The 16,197-nt window shown below is 42.9% G+C and overlaps 1 protein-coding gene across 1 annotated transcript; it reads right to left on the bottom strand.

Moving 5' to 3' along the window:
- Nucleotides 1–3,565: 3,565 nt before the first annotated feature.
- On the bottom strand, nucleotides 3,566–8,635 carry LOC130124149 (V-type proton ATPase subunit d 1-like). Its single transcript, XM_056293586.1, has 8 exons — nucleotides 8,506–8,635; nucleotides 8,211–8,382; nucleotides 6,522–6,700; nucleotides 5,079–5,158; nucleotides 4,732–4,809; nucleotides 4,417–4,593; nucleotides 4,205–4,282; nucleotides 3,566–3,920 (listed from the first exon to the last, which is right to left on the bottom strand). Exons 1-8 carry the CDS (start codon nucleotides 8,633–8,635, stop codon nucleotides 3,759–3,761), a joined length of 1,056 nt encoding a protein of 351 aa, XP_056149561.1. The 3' UTR covers nucleotides 3,566–3,758.
- Nucleotides 8,636–16,197: the final 7,562 nt, after the last annotated feature.

Here is a 16,197-nt window from a genome sequence, read left to right as displayed (position 1 = left end):
TTACATCCAAATTGTTAAATCCAATATATGTTTTGTAAATATGCATTTAATGTATTTATATCTATTCAAGAAACCGTTCAATATTATAGCGATAACTGAGACCTGGCTCAACAATGAGAAAGAGGTGGATTTTGATGGCTATGGCTTAAATTACATGAATAGGAAGAACAAGAAAATAGGTGGTGTGGCTCTATATGTAGACAGAAACCTCAATTATAAGGTAGTAGAAAACATGTCTACAACTATTGATAATGTAATGGAAAGCACTACCATTGATATTTACATGGAAAAAAGGAAAAATTTAATTGTTAGTTGTGTGTACAGAGCACCTGAATCCAGCATTGAAATATTCAAGGAAAGGATGGAAGAAATGTTTGCTCGGTCAGATCAGAAGGTTATGTTTATTTGTGGGGATTTTAATATAGATTTGCTGAATCCCAACATGCACAAATTGACTGACGAGTTTATTGATGCAATGTATAGCACGAGTCTTTATCCAGCGGTCTCAAGACCCAGCAGAATAACATCACACTGTGCCACTCTAATAGACAGCATATTCTCAAATAATATGGACAACAATATATTGAGCGATTTGTTAACAAATGATCTAAGTGACCATTTTCCAGATTTTGTGATCTATGGCTGTTATTATGTGAAGGCTAAGCAAGATAATATGATTAAATACAGGAGAGTGAGAACAGAGGAAGCCATGGGTGCATTTAGAAATGAATTATTAGAACAAAACTGGAAAAAAGTATATGGGGAGCATGACATTGACAAAGCCTATAATACATTTATCAGTATATTTATAACACTATAGGACACTAACTGCCCAATAAAACAATTCAACAGGAAGCAAAACTATGAGGCTAGGCCATGGATTACAAAGGGACTGCAAAATGCCTGTAAAAAAAGAATGCTCTTTATAGACGGTTCATAAAATGTAGAACAGTAGAGGCAGAAAATACAATACAAAAGATAATATATAAAGACTGCTGGGATAGGCTCCAGCATCCCCGCATCCCTGAGAGCAGGCTAAGCAGTTCGGATAATGGATGGATAGATGGAATTCAAAGCTCAATCTTTCTGAGAGCTGAAGAAAGAAAGGGAATCACCGATATTGTTAACAAGAGTAAGAACCAAATGTCGACTTACTGGAATGGAATTGATATGCTTTAGTTAAGAAAGTCATTGATGGTATTGTAAACCCACTGACATTTCCATGTAATATGAAAATTGCTAAAGTTATCCCACTATATAAAGCTGGGGATGGGCATCATTTTACTAATTACAGGCCTGTGTCCTTACTTTCCCAGTTCTCTTAAGATTTCGGAAAAACTCTATATTGCAAGGTTTTATAATTTTATTGAGAAACATAGATTGTTGTCAGACAGTTAGTATGGGTTCGGATCAAACAGATCGACATCTATGGTATTAATGGAGCTAATAGAAGAAGTAACTAGTTGTATTGATAACAAGAAGAAATTGTAGATTCCTCTTACTTAACCCCTTAATGCTCTAAAGACCTCCCAAAATTCTCTGGGGTTTTCTATAAATTGATGGATAATAGGCAAGAGTCGTTAGACGGCCACTTGCAGGTAGAGGTGAGTTGTGTAAAGTTGACAAGGGATTATACCTTCATTATGGCAATAAAAAAAGGACTCTTGAAAACAGAAGTGCTATTGTCACTCTTTATAAAGAAGGCCATTCCATGAGAATCACTGCAAAAAAGGTCAAAGTTTCATACAAGGGAGTGCAAAGCATCATTCAATGCTCCAAGCAGACTGACAGCATAAAGGATAGGCCAAGAGCAGGAAGACCTCAGGCAATAAAAAAAACAGAAGATAAGAGATGACACTCACTAGTAAGAGGACTCACTCAAAGACTACAGCACCAACAATCTGTGCAGATGTCAAAACAAACAGAGAAATTCCTGTGTCAGTGTCAATGTAAAACTCTGCCTAAAACCATCTGGATTAAGTGGGCATGTGGCTGCCAGAAACCCATTATTAAGATGTCAAAAGAAAAAGAAAAGGTTGGCCTGGGCTCGGAGGAATAGACTTTGGACCATAGAAGAATGGAAAAAGGTACTCTGGACTGATGCATCGAAGTTTGAAGTCTTTGGATCCAACCATCGACTTTTTGTGAGAAGAACCCCTCAAGAAAAGGAGATGGCAGCATGTGTCTTGCCCATGGTGGTGGTTCAGTCATTATGTGGGGTTGCTCTAGCTATGCTGGAGTGGGACACCTCTTCAAAATTGAGAGGATTTAGAAAAAAAAGAAGAAGGGCACAAAAAGATTCTGTCCAAACACGCAGTACCCTCGGGACTCGGATCAAATGGAAGAAACCTTGTGTTACAGCAAGATATGACCCAAAACATAAATCTATACTCTGCAGGGACTTTCTGGAAAGGAAAAGAACATGAGGGGCAATTACAATGTATGGAGTGGCAAGTTCAATCATCTGATTTAATTCCCATATTATGCAACTTTCCGTTGTGGGATCACCTGGGTCGTAAAGTTCATGGAGTGTGCCCGTCTCCACAGACACTCCTGTGGAAAATATTGCAGTCCACATGGAAATCCATTGAGAATGATACCTTTAGTATAATTAATATCCCAAACACCTAAAATTTGCAAAGCAGTGATTACAGCTCACAGTGAATACTTTGATGAGAAGTCACTAAAATACACAACTGTTATTTATCACTGAAAAACTTTTTTTTTTGCCCTCAAATACTTGAATTACTATACATAAAACCTCTTAAAATACATTTTGGAGTTTATTTCATCTAATTTAAAAACAATATTATCGAATAGAATAGCAAGATCTACTTAAATGACAAGTGATTCCATACTTTTGAGCGGTAGTGTGTGTATATATGTAATAAGATATATGATAAATAAGTAAAAATGTGACATCAGTACACTCGTTCTCCCCCCTCTCTTGCAGGTGGACCCGGGCCAGTTCCTGTCGGTGTGTGAGATTAGCCATTGCAGGTCCTTGTCAGGCCCAACCAGATCCCCCTGTAGATTAGCTGCTGCGTTTGTTCACCTCTGTCGGCAAAACTACGTCCCCCTGGATCTTCCTGCACAGTGCTGTAAGTTATAACACCACTGAAATGTTCAAGACTGAAGGAACACAGAATAAAAAAAAATGTTCTGAAGTTGTAGGTGCGGTGGTGCCAAAAGAAAGCTTAACTTCATCTTCCTCATTTGTGTCTTCCCTGTTTTCTGTTTCAGTGCGAGCATGAAGCAAGGAAAGGCGCTACGGGTGAATAAGGAGCATTTTTTGTCAGATTTGCCGAAGTTGATAGATTTGCTATCTTATACCACTTCTTGTACTTAATTACTTTACCTGTGCACTTCCGTTGCTAATTTCACGTCATGTTTTGTGCAACTGATCATGTACTTTCATTCTTCCCCTCATGTACATTATGGTTCTCTCTAGGCATGACACTACGCTTATGATTTGATAGGGAACAGTACTAATGGCTTTGAGTGCCCTCGTATTAGTTAGCTGTAAATGTGAATGCTCATGTTCTTATATTGTCTGTGAATAGAAGAATGGTTTTAATAATTTTAGAGATCAGTCATGACACAGAGTTCAAACACTGAAGATACAAGTCGACGACTTGAACTATAAAGGCATTGACATTTCTCATGTAGATTTTTAACAAGATGCATAAATGCTGTTTTTCACATATGCTGCTTTGCTTCGTCTTTATTCAGATTTAGTAGTCGGCCCTCCTGCTTGTCTAGAGAATTGGTATGTATCTGTCTATCTTTGACTTCTGCCTCTGCGCCACACACTCGGCAATCCAGACGATATTACGGTTCTCCTGCTCCTTCAGTTTGACGTATGAGTAGAACACGCCAAAGTGGAACTGCTGCAGGAATGCTTGTTTATTCAGCCTCACCTGTCCAAGAGATGACAGATGGAGAGACGGACAGATAAGAAGGGAGCCAAATCAGTGAGGTAAACACAGGCTGAAATTAAATCACAGCTGGCAGGCAGACAGATATTAACCACAGGGTGGAATTTTGCTGTTTAAAACTGAAACAACTGATCCACGGTAAGAACCACTTATAGACTGGCTCGTTTCCAGTTGTTTATAGTTTTGATTTTCCATGGTTCCAGTATACAAATACGAAAGCCGCAGCTGTGCACAGGATGCGATGTATAGCAACAGGGGTTATTTACCTCTTCTTCAAAGAATCGGTCCTCCAAAGTCCTGGGAATCGACCCCGGCTCAGAGTCATCAAAAATAATTTTGTAGTCCTGGAGGAGAGCATTTAGCATGTTAAATCGGGCTAAAGCGTCCAAACAGTCTCGCTGCAACGTTGATTGGTTTTCTAACTGCAGCAACATCATGCCACTCATGATGGAAGTATTACAATGGAGTCCAGACTCACCGGATAGTGTTCAGCCACGGCTTTGACTTGTTCGGGGTCCTCTGCTTTGGCAAGCAGTCGCAGTCCTTCAGGGTAAAGTTTGCCACAGATTGGGTAGAGGGATCTCCTTTCTGCACCGCTGAGCTCTGTCCCAAAGGAGTTCACTGTGATGATGAAGGCCCGCCTGTCTGCCTCGAACTGTATCATGCACACACGCATCACACACATCATGCACAGAGGAGTGTGCCTGTCGCATGGGCAGCTTGCAGTAAACTGTCTCTGGCAAATGAATTAAAACAAAACAGCTCTTCTCTGATGTGAGCAAACTTTCAATACCTCTAGGACAGGACACATGACATCCTTTGTAGCACCGCCAATGTGGTTGCAGAATGAGTGGAAAGACTCTAAATAAGCCTAAGAAAAAAACAGAAAAAAGAAAAAATCAGGTGTGGTCTGATGGAAGGAAAAAAAAGATTGATCGCTGTTAACCTATATCAAATATAGGGTTTTGTTTGATCAATGCAACTTAAACATGAAATAGATAGAGGCGTGCATGAACACACTGTTGGCTATATTTTGCATAAACACTTCAGATTTGAGCAGGAGTACGAACTGAAAGCGTCATGTTTTATTTATCATGCCACTTGATGGATAAAGCAGTAACATGGGCTCCCTGAAGTCACCTTATACAGTTTGTTTCTCAGGATCTCCGCTTCCATCTCATCCAAGTTGGACTCACACACATTGCCCTGGAAAAACTGAGCTGCAACACAAAGAATCATAATTTGAGGGGGCAATTATTTGATTTTTATTTTGTAGTGATAGCAGCCCCCCCCCCCACACACACAAATAAATGTGTGGCCTATCTTGCCTTTTCAGCTTGCCACACTGTTCAAAGAGTTGCTGCTGGATTGCTCACTAGTTCCATAATATTTGCTCATGAAGTTTCCAGGGGCTCGGTGGTAAACAGCATAACATGAGCAGGAGACAACAGCTTTCCATTACTTCACCCACTGGAAGTCGATGTAGGATCGACCCTTTAACATGTTCAGCAGTTCTCTCTTCCATCCACATGTGCAATTTCTATAAAGTGGTGCATGATGGGGACCTTGACTTGAGTTGAATGGTAGTCGCCCTGGTTGTCATATTGTAATGAAAAGCAAGCACTTGACAGGACATATCTCGGCAAAACTAAGCTTGTGTACATACGCAGTAGGATGCGTGCTACAAACCTGCATATAGCGCAACCATCCACCAATCACTAAAATTCAGGCTTGAACAGATAAACATCATGGCCATCGTTAAGTAGACAACATGAAGGGTTAACAAGTTAAATGTCCAAAGCTCAAACCCATGATCCAGTCATCAGTAAGGTACAGAAGAATTTCCCAATCTGGTTCATCTTCTTTCCACATAATTAACTGCAGATGATCTGGGGTGGCCATATTTTGGGATTAGAAAGGTAATCTTATTCCCTTGTGGGTAATATGTCAATAATTGTTGCCCGACTGCTTTTCAAATGTTGGACCAGTAACCATATATTTGTTAAAGAGACTTGATTGCAGAAACGTACTCTACGTTGCCCTGATTGGCCTGTCAAAATGATTTCCATTAACTAACTGCTGAATTTAGGAAAAACAGTTGATGCTGGCCATTGGTCCAATCATCAACACTTTTGGTCCACAAACTGGTTCCCAATAATTGAAATGTTTGATATTCTGTAGAAATAGCAATTACCTATCTTGCTTTTGTTATCATTCTGTATGAAACAGGGCTGATTTGCTTAATTATGGGAGTGTTTGTCCAGCAAACAAAGAGCTGGGAATTCAAATCGACACAGAATGTGTGTATTGGTTTGTAACATGGTATCTCAAAATCTGTCAATTCATCTATTTACTGTATCTTTTAAATAGGCTCATATCTTGCCTATATGTCTAAACCCTTTTATCGTCACTTGTGGAGACGTGTGTGTGTGTGTGTGTGTGTGTGTGTGTGTGTGTGTGTGTGTGTGTGTGTGTGTGTGTGTGCGTGCGTGCGTGCGTGCGTGTGTGTGTATAGATGCCACATCAGGTTTCATTTTTAAATTACATGTCTGTGTGAAAACGATGAAACTCCAAAATTGTTACCGAGTGGTGTGTCCACCAGGATGGTCGAGTAGAGGTCAGCAGGGGTGCAGGCGATGCCCACCGCTGCCATCTGGTCAAAGGCGCCTAACGGGTGGCACCGTGGGAGCAGCTCTGCCACATCCTTTCGCTTCAGAGCTCCAGTGATCAGCATCACCACATTGTCGATCATGTAACTGTAGCTATGGCAGCAAAGAGGACAGCAGAGAGCAGGTTGGAAATGAAATGAGAGGCAGGTTCTTCATTTATGTAACACGAAGAGCACTGAGACAACTTTATTGTCCGGCTGTGGCCTGGGAATTGTGTGATTGCACACATGCATCACATATAGTACGTCATCTTTTAAAGGTGGGTGATTGCATGGGCTAGTGGCCACTTTGAGAGAATGACGAGAGGGCAAGGAATCTGAACTTCACAGGAGGGATAGAGAGGGTGGATGGGACTATTGGCAATAGCCTTCATCTCTGCAGCTACGTCATCCAATTTACCTTGTCATCACATACCATGTCATTGGTTTGTATTTTTTTTTCTCCTCCCTTTTTCTCTCCAAATGTACTTGGCCAATTGCCCCACTCTTCTGAGCCGTCCTGGTCGCTGCTTCACCCCCTCTGCCGATCCAGGGAGGGCTGCAGACTACCACATCCCTCCTCCGATACACGTGGAGTTGCCAGCCGCTTCTTTTCACTAGACAGTGAGGAGTTTCACCAGAGGGATGTAGCGCGTGGGAGGATCACACTATTCCCCCCCCAGTTCCCCCTCCCTTCTGAACAGGCGCCCCGACCGACCAGAGGAGGCGCTAGTGCAGAGATCGGGACACGTACACACATCCGGCTTCCCACCCGCAGACATGGCCAAGTGTGTCTGTAGGGACACCCGACCAAGCCGGAGGTAACACGGGGATTCGAACCGGCGTTTTCCATGTTGGTAAGCAATAGAATAGACCGCTACGCTACGAGGATGCCCTATATATTAGTGTTTTAATAATCTGGAAAGCTGTTATCCATCCCCTCTTAGCACCTAACACACACCTTCCCCCCACTGCTCCCCCTGCATTTTTGTTTTTTTTCTTTTAATGGTATGAAAATCTTTTTTTTGTTTTGTTAAAGAGACGCTTATAGGATTCTTCAATATAAGGATTGTACTGTTGGACCCAAACAAAGTTTTCTGTGGAAAATCATCGGATTAACTCAGACATCCATCTGACTTTGTTTTGATCATATATGATCAAAAAGCTTATTGAATACACGTGCCTGTGGCCGCTCAGAAACACATCACCTTTGCAAGATGTTGAATAAATGCCGTCATGGACACCATTCAAACATGTCTTACATGGAAGACGACGATAAGCCGGTAGAAAATGTACACGCTGGAGTTGATCCAAGAGCCAGCCAGATGTTCTTTACAGGCCGTATGATGCCCCAAGGATGACTTGGGAGCATATGGTATGTACAAATTACACTGTAGGCCTTTACAACTTTTATTTCTATCCTTTGAGGTCGACTGATCGCAAGCTTTGCATGTTGCTAAGTGTAAGGTTAATAAATCTGGCTATTTCCCGAGACTGATAGTGAGTTATGAAAAGTAATGTAATGAAAAGTAATGTTCAGGCTGATGTTACTGAGATTGTACTGTATTGCTGAACCGTTCTGTCAAAAGGAGCTGGAGAAGTTATGTTATGATGCCAAAACATACGTGATATAGTCGAGAAAGGTGGAGAGGGGTGGAAGGGCATTGGATCGCAGGCAGCTGAACTCTGCCAGTAGGTTCTCTCTCAGCTTGGTGTCCATTAGAGAAACAGTCAGATCCTCAGCTGATGAAGACAGGAGACCACTGTAGTCTGTACTCTGCAGGTGCAGCTTCATGTCTGCACAGAAGAGCACAGTTCAGATCAGATCAGATAAAATAAGATACGGTAATATAGACATGATGAATTACGGACGGAGCATCATAAGCAGAACTAATGATTACCATAAATGTATTGTGTTACCTTCAAGAGTATCACATTGGGCCAGGTTGTGATACTCAGAGCGAGTCAGAATCTCAGCCTTCATTCCTCGAACCAGGCCCTCCAGATAGCCGTGATCCACATTGAAACTCAACTCTCCGCAGACTGTCATGATGCCAGACAGTGAGTGAGCTAATTACTAGACTGACTGGGTTTTCCCGTCTGCTTTTTATACTTCTGCATCCTCTATGATTAATGCTCATGAAGTTATTCTTCCTCTTTTGACACCCAGAATAGAATAGGTGTTCTACTATAGGACAGAGTGGAGTTAGGGTTTCATAAAACTCACATACGTATATACGTATACACACACACACACACATACATATATGTGTATACATAAGATAGATGTAGGGAAAAAAAACTTTAATTCATAGAAGTACAAACCTGTTTCGTGCATCACACACTCATCTATCTTAATATTCTATCATAATATTCCACTCATTTGTTGATCACTTTTGTCAACATCACTGATGGTTTCTGAAAAAAAAAAAACACTATATACAGTGCTGCTTGAAAGTATGTGAACCCCTTGAGCAGTTTAGATGTTTCTGTTGTTTTACCATGATTTTCTTATTTTATCATCACCAGTTTTTATGTATGAAATTTCAGATATATATGTTTATCAATTTCATGTACTTGTTTAGTGGGATTTGTTTAAGTAGCCCCAAAACTACATGAAACATGGAATAGTGTATGTGCAAAAGGAAGTGAACCCCCAGCTGCATTGGTTAAGTCAAGCAGGTAACAGACTGTGGTGAAACACATTTGGGTGCTTAATTAATCATTTAAGCAGACCAATGAAATGAGACATCCTTGGGAAAGGGTTTGGCCTGCACTAATTAAAAGAGAGAGGAAATCAACCAAACCACTGTGGTCCCATACAAATCAACAATGCCGAGAGCAAAGGAGATATCCGAGGACATGAAGAAGAGGGTAGTGACAGCCCATCAGTCTGGGGAGGGCTATAAGCCCATCTCCAAAAGATTCCAGCTCCATCCATCCACTGTAAGACAAATAATTTACAAATGGAGGGCCTTCAACATGACAGCAACTCTGCCTAGAAGTGGACGCCCATCAAAACTATCACCCAGAAGCACCAGAAAAATAATAAATCAGGTAAAGGCTAACCCACACATCACCTCTAGAGAGTTGCAGACCTCTCTGGTAGCATCTGGGACAAATGTGCATGTGTCTACAATCAGACGAAAATTGAATAGCCATGACATTCATGGGAGGGTTGCTAGAAGGAAGCCTCTGCTCTCAAAAAAGAACAAAGCTGCCCATTTCAACTTTGCCAGAGTACTTGGACAAACCAGAGACCTTCTGGAAGTCCATTCTCTGGACAGATGAGTCCAAAATAGAATTATTTAGTCACAATCAAAACCAACATGTTTGGAGAAAAGCCAACACTGCATATGAAGAAAAGAACCTCCTCCCAACAGTGAAGCATGGTGGTGGAAATGTGAAGGTCTGGGGCTGCTTTTCTGCTTCTGGACCTGGACGACTCCATATTATCCAAGGAACCATGAATTCTCCAGCATATCAACAAATTCTTGACCAGAATCTCCTGCCATCAGTCAGGGAGTTGACGCTGGGACGAAAATGGATTATGCAACAAGACAATGACCCAAAGCATTCCAGCAAAACTACAAAGGAATGGCTTCAGAGAAAGAGGATTCGTACTCTGGATTGGCCCAGTTAGTCCATGGGCTAGAGCCCAAAATTTTCTATTTCGGTACACTCAAGGTGGCAAAACTTACTTATAATTTTTGAAAGGATCCATGTCTGTAGATGATATTTTGGTATGATAACCATTCCTGAGTGGCAGCTGTATCACAGTTATCAGCTCATGAAGTTAACCACCCCCTAAAGTAAATTGCATTTTAGACGCTGGTGCATATCCTGGTTTAGCCTCATGGTCAGGACATTTTTCAATGTTCTATAATATTGTCTTTGGTATCATTTTAAAGGGGACCTTCTTAGCTTTCATTCAAGCCCTGTTGTGGATATTTCTCACAAATATAGAGGTCACTTGAGCTCTTCAACCCGTCAATAACACACATCTTTCTGCAATTTTCGCCTAAACTATATACTTTCTTTTAGCCCTGTGGCATCAAGGAATATCAGGGACACAAAACACAAAAACTGGAATACTCACAGGACTGTAAAGATTCAGGAAATGTATAATATACCCATACTATTTCATTGTGTGAGGTGATTGTGAACCTTAAATTAGAAGGGCATTATTACTAAGAAACTAACTAGACCAAAGCCAGTTAGTCCATGGGTCAGACCAGATATCGATATCACCCAAGGTGACACAACTTCACTGGTGCCATTTTATTTGGTACACTAACAGAAGTAAAATAATACATGATAACCTTTCCAAATGAGCAGCTATTTCATTTTTCTTTCAGGAAACCTGTTTCTGTGCCTCTCACGATTGTGTATTTGCCCAGATTTTTACAAATATAGCATTTCAACACCCCTGGTACTGATTAGCCTAGCTTAAACTCTGGGACAGTTCTTAGTTGGCCAACAACCAAGGATAACCAGTACTGTGTACTTCCATTCATTGTGCTAAGCTAGGCTAACGTGCAGCCAGATAGCTTTCTACTAAACACATATAGAGGAAACTGGTATCTATCTTCTTGTCTCACTCTGGAGAAGATTGTAAGCTAATTTCCCATAATGTTAGCATGTTCTTTTAATGTATATGTTAATATGATTAGTTAAAGTGGCTACGAGGAACTTTCATCTTGTGTTGATTTTAGCGGCCTCATGTGGACAAAATACAGCAGTTGCATAGCAACTAGGTAATGTATCTATTTGTGGCTATGTAAGATAAATAATGGTAATATGACGCTGGTGAAGCAAAGTAAACTTTGTTTTAGTAGTGTTCATACACCTAAGTTACATGTATTTGTTTGTTTGTGGCAGGTGAAAACTGACTGAATATGGCCACTGGTGAACAAGCAAGTTTTTACCCAATACCAAAGCGCCCACGGGTGGAGTGCATTATCCACTGTTCTGATGATACAGATAAGCTGGTTTCACTACAAAGTGTCGACTCATGGAGAACTCTGCTCAGGGCAGCTCAGATACGAAATCATGCACCAGTTTTGAAACTGGCAAAAGACATTCCTGAGGGACAGATTCCAGCAATCTACTACCACAGAAAGTGTCGCAGTATCTTCACTATGAAGCAAATTCTTGATGGCCTCCTTGCAAAAGAAAAGAAAAGTTGTGTCTCTGCTGAAGAGAAACAATCTAAGAGAGTAGCTGGACATGCTCCAAGTACATCTAGGACTTATGATGCAGAGTGCATATTTTGTCAGAAAAACAGCAAATATTCCAAGAGACAGAATACGAGAGAAGTACTGGTGCAGTGTCGAGAACTGCGAGCTGATGCAAAGATCAGGAGTGCAGCCACAAAGAAAAGGGACAGCAGAATCCTTGCCATTGTGAGTAGAGACCTTGTAGCAGCTGAAGGGCACTACCACAGGTCATGCTATAGCCTTTACACCAAAGAAGAGGTTTCCAAAGGAGAGGTTGCCAGCAATGAAGATGATGATGCTGCAGCCCAGTATGAAGCTGCTGTGAATAAGGCATACAATGAGCTGTTCCTCTTCATCAGGATGGAGCTTTTTGGCAATCCTCAAGTGATGACAATGACTGATCTCTCTTCTAGACTGGTAGCTTCAATGAACTCCCAAGGCATTGCCCAAGTCAAGGAATCAACCAAGAAGCACATAAGGCGAAACCTGGAGAGTGAGTTTGCTGGAGCCTTGCAGATATTCCCTGATGAGAAAGGAAAATTCCTCCTCTATCCCGATAACTTGTCCATGAGGGAACTTGCCAAAGAAAATCAGTCTCTCAAAAGGGAGCTGCAGACCCTGAAAAGTGTCAGTGCACAAGATGTTATAGCCAAAGCAGCCATCAAATTGAGAGCAGACATCAAAAGTCAAGATGTTCCTCAAACCTGGCCGCCTGAAGTCAAACCAGAAGCAGAATGTCCTACCATTCCAGAGTCACTCATTATCTTCCTGTACTCTCTACTCACAGGCTCAAATGATCCTGATCATGCATCCCAGAGAGTGCAGTGCCTTCTGCAGTCATTTGGCCATGACATAGTATATGCAGTGACATGTGGAAATACCAAGCCTTCCAAGCACATTGTTCTGCCATTCAGTGTCAAATCGTTGACAGGAAATGTAGAGTTGATAAACATCCTCAACCGACTTGGTCACAGTGTGTCCTATTCACAGATGGAAGAGATCAACACTGCCCTGTGTCTCCAGAAACTCTCATCATCAGGGAGTGGCATTGCCCTTCCAGCTAACATCCATCCTGGCATATTCACAACTTTAGCCTGGGACAATATCGACCGTCTTGAAGAAACTGTCAGTGGTGAGGGAACATCTCACAGAGTCAATGGGATTGCTGTGCAAGCAAAGCCAGTCAACCCACTTCCTGTCCAACCCATGCCCACTGTTCCCAAAACAAAGAAGAGAAGCATTGATGGACCCCCACCAATGTTACCAACTTACAATGCTGGATAACGGGTAGGGCCACCACAAAGCAAAAAGTCAGATGCCGATACTGCGGCCAATACTAAGCTTGCCAGAGAGAAAAACCTTCTTTGGGTCCTAGCACGCATGTCACAACAAGAAGAACAGTCAGTCAGCAGCTGGACAGGCTTCAACATCCTGACTCGAGGAGAGATGACGGTCATCCCCGACAATATAGGCTATCTGCCTACCATCAATGCTCCAGCGACACAAATGTCTACTGTCAACGAGGTGCTTAACCAGTCACTGAGCATCATGCAGTGCTTAGGCCTGAGGAAGATTATCTGTGTCTTTGACCAAGCCCTGTATGCGAAGGCTGTCGAGATCACATGGAAACACCATGACAAGTTCCATGATATCATCGTTAGGCTTGGGGTATTCCACACCATCTGCACACTGCTGGCAATAATAGGAAAGCGTTTCCAAGATGCTGGACTCAAAGACCTCTGCATTGAGTCTGGCATGATTGCAGAAGGCTCAATTGCTGGTGTTATGGATGGCCGCAAGTACAACAGGGCAGTGCGACTACACAAGCTCCTGTATGAGGCTCTCATGCGACTGACCTTGAATGGTTTCCTGTCCTGGTTGGAAGAAACTCACAGGAATGACATGGTTCACCTGAATGAGACACTGAAGACCATTGACAGCCTTGGGAAAGAAGTCTCACAACATGCTTTGAAGGAGGTCCTCGAGAACAGCTCTTGTACACGCATCATGGATCTATTTGAAGTCTACCGTGAGTTCCTTAGAGGTGGAAACGGCAGCCTCTCGAACTTCTGGATGTCCTATTTGGACATGGTTGAAATGTTGTTGGGGCTCATCCGAGCATCCAGAGAGGGAGACTGGATGCTACACTTGGCTAGCATTCGAGCAATGATCCCATGGTGCTTTGCTTATGACAGGATGAATTATGCACGCTACCTCCCCTACTACTACGCCCAGATGTCTGAGCTGCCCATCACACACCCAGATGTGTACACAGAATTCATGGAAGGAGGCTTCTCAGTCCAACTGGGCTCCACCAATCCCTTTGGCCGAATCCCTGTTGACCAAGCTATAGAAGAAACGGTGAACAAAGACACCCAAACAGCTGGAGGGACAAAGGGATTCAGCTTGAAGCCAGGAGCTGTGACCAAATATTATCTCACAGCTGAGTATAGAAGCATGTACCTCAGACAGCTGAGAGACCTGACAGGTCAAGGCAGGTGCAAATGGTCTCATCCAGATCTACAGAGTCCACGGATCAAGAGAGATGAAGCAGATGTCCAGTCTCTCATGGACCTTATGGAGAATAACTGGCTCAATCCTATGTCCCCTGATGAGATTGATTTGGTTAGCCTCTCCACTGGCAACATGGCTCCACCTGATGTGACCATAGATCTCTTGAGAGCTCTTGAGAAAGGAGAAGAGGCCTACCAAGCATTCCAGCAAACAAGGTTAGATGCAGACCCACCACCTGTGAAATTCCACGACAAGATGACCAAGCAAAGTCTGAAAACATTCTCCAATGTCAGCACAAAACAAGCTCATGGAAAGAAAGCACAGGATGTGGTTCTGAAGGCAGATAGAAACCTTTTCAGTCACATGATCCTGGTGGCTGAAAGCAGGAAGGTGAATCTGAAGGATGTCCTTGCCTACCCATTGGGCCCACTACCATGGGCACTGGCAAATGCTGATGGGTCCTTACGAAAAACAAACAAGGCTGCACTTGCCAGAGAGCTTGAAAAGAATGTATCTCCTGCAGAAGACATCCCAATCCCATCTACTTCCATCATTGATGGGATGAGCCTGGTCCAAAAAATGAATGGCAACAACAAAACCTTTGCACAGGTGGCAGAGTCAGCCTTGACCCAGGTCCTCCATGAGGGAGCACAGAGTGGGAGGATTGATGTTGTTTTTGATGTCTATCACCAGACTTCGATCAAAGATGCTGAACAACTGAACCGGGGGGGAGACATCACTCTCCAGTACAAGAATCTTGCAGGGGGACACCACGTCCAGCAGTGGAGAAAATTTCTGTGCAGTTCCTCCAACAAGACCAGTCTCATCAAGTTTCTGGTGGAAGAGTGGAAACTCCCACGATACAGAGCTATGCTGCATGGCAAGGTGTTGTACATGACCTGTGAGGAAACCTGCTACAAGTTGACAGAAGATGGGTGTGAGGAAGCAGCAGAACTGCACTCCACACATGAAGAAGCTGACACCCGTCTGCTCCTGCATGCATTGCATGCAGCAAATGCGGGCTCAAAGTCAGTTATCATCACAGCTGAGGACACTGATGTCATGGTGCTTTGTCTTGGCTTCCAGAAGGACATCACCTGTCCCATCTACCAGAAGTGTGGGACTCAGAACCGCACACGGTTTGTCGACATCACCAAACTGGCAAGTTCACTTGGAGACAGCATCTGTGACAGCCTAATTGGCTTACATGCCTTCACAGGCTGCGACACTGTCAGTGCATTCGCTGGTCGAGGGAAGCTGAATGCCCTGAAGATAGTGAGAAAGCACACTTCCTGCCAAGATACTTTTAGTTAACTGGGACAGACATGGAATGTGAGTGATGAGCTGTTCCAGAAAATTGAGCAGTTCACCTGTCGGATGTATGTTGCTAATAGCAGCACTGCTGAGGTGAACAAACTGCGTTACCAGCTCTTCTGCACCAAAAGGGGAGAGGTTGAGTCCAGCCAGCTGCCACCATGTAGAGACTGTCTCTTTATGCATGTTCAACGAGCCAACTATCAGGCAGCAATATGGAAGTGCTGTCTGCAGGCTAACCCTGTGGTGTCAAGCCCTACTGAGTATGGATGGACAGACGATGAAGGCAAGCTGGCCATTTACTGGATGCGCTCCCCACCTGCACCAGATGTGGTCTTGGAAATGCTAACATGCAAGTGTGTGCATTCATGCAAAATGCCAAGCTGCATGTGCCTGTCAAATGGACTTCCATGCACAGACATGTGCAGGTTACAGACCTGCAGTAACCAAAAACAGCAGGATGGTCCAGAACTGGACTTTGAACTTGGGGAGTCAGATGATGAGAGAAACGAGCAGTTTGATGAATGACAGTGTGATGATTCTGATGGTATTACTGTGGTAGTAG

Source organism: Lampris incognitus, chromosome 14 (genome assembly GCF_029633865.1).
Source record: "Lampris incognitus isolate fLamInc1 chromosome 14, fLamInc1.hap2, whole genome shotgun sequence".
NCBI classification, from domain to species: Eukaryota; Metazoa; Chordata; class Actinopteri; order Lampriformes; family Lampridae; genus Lampris; species Lampris incognitus.
The sequence above is the reverse complement of the archived record's forward strand: the minus strand, read 5'-3'. Positions and strand labels throughout refer to the sequence as shown.

Bases quoted from the DNA above. Each gene is read 5' to 3' on its own strand.
- LOC130124149 (XM_056293586.1), bottom strand. From the start codon at position 8,635: ATGACAGTCTGCGGAGAGTTGAGTTTCAATGTGGATCACGGCTATCTG. The intron at 8,383-8,505 runs GTAACACAATAC...TCTTCTGTGCAG, and splicing joins CCAATGTGATACTCTTGAAG to ACATGAAGCTGCACCTGCAG. The intron at 3,921-4,204 runs GTAAATAACCCC...TCTCTTGGACAG, and splicing joins ACCGATTCTTTGAAGAAGAG to GTGAGGCTGAATAAACAAGC.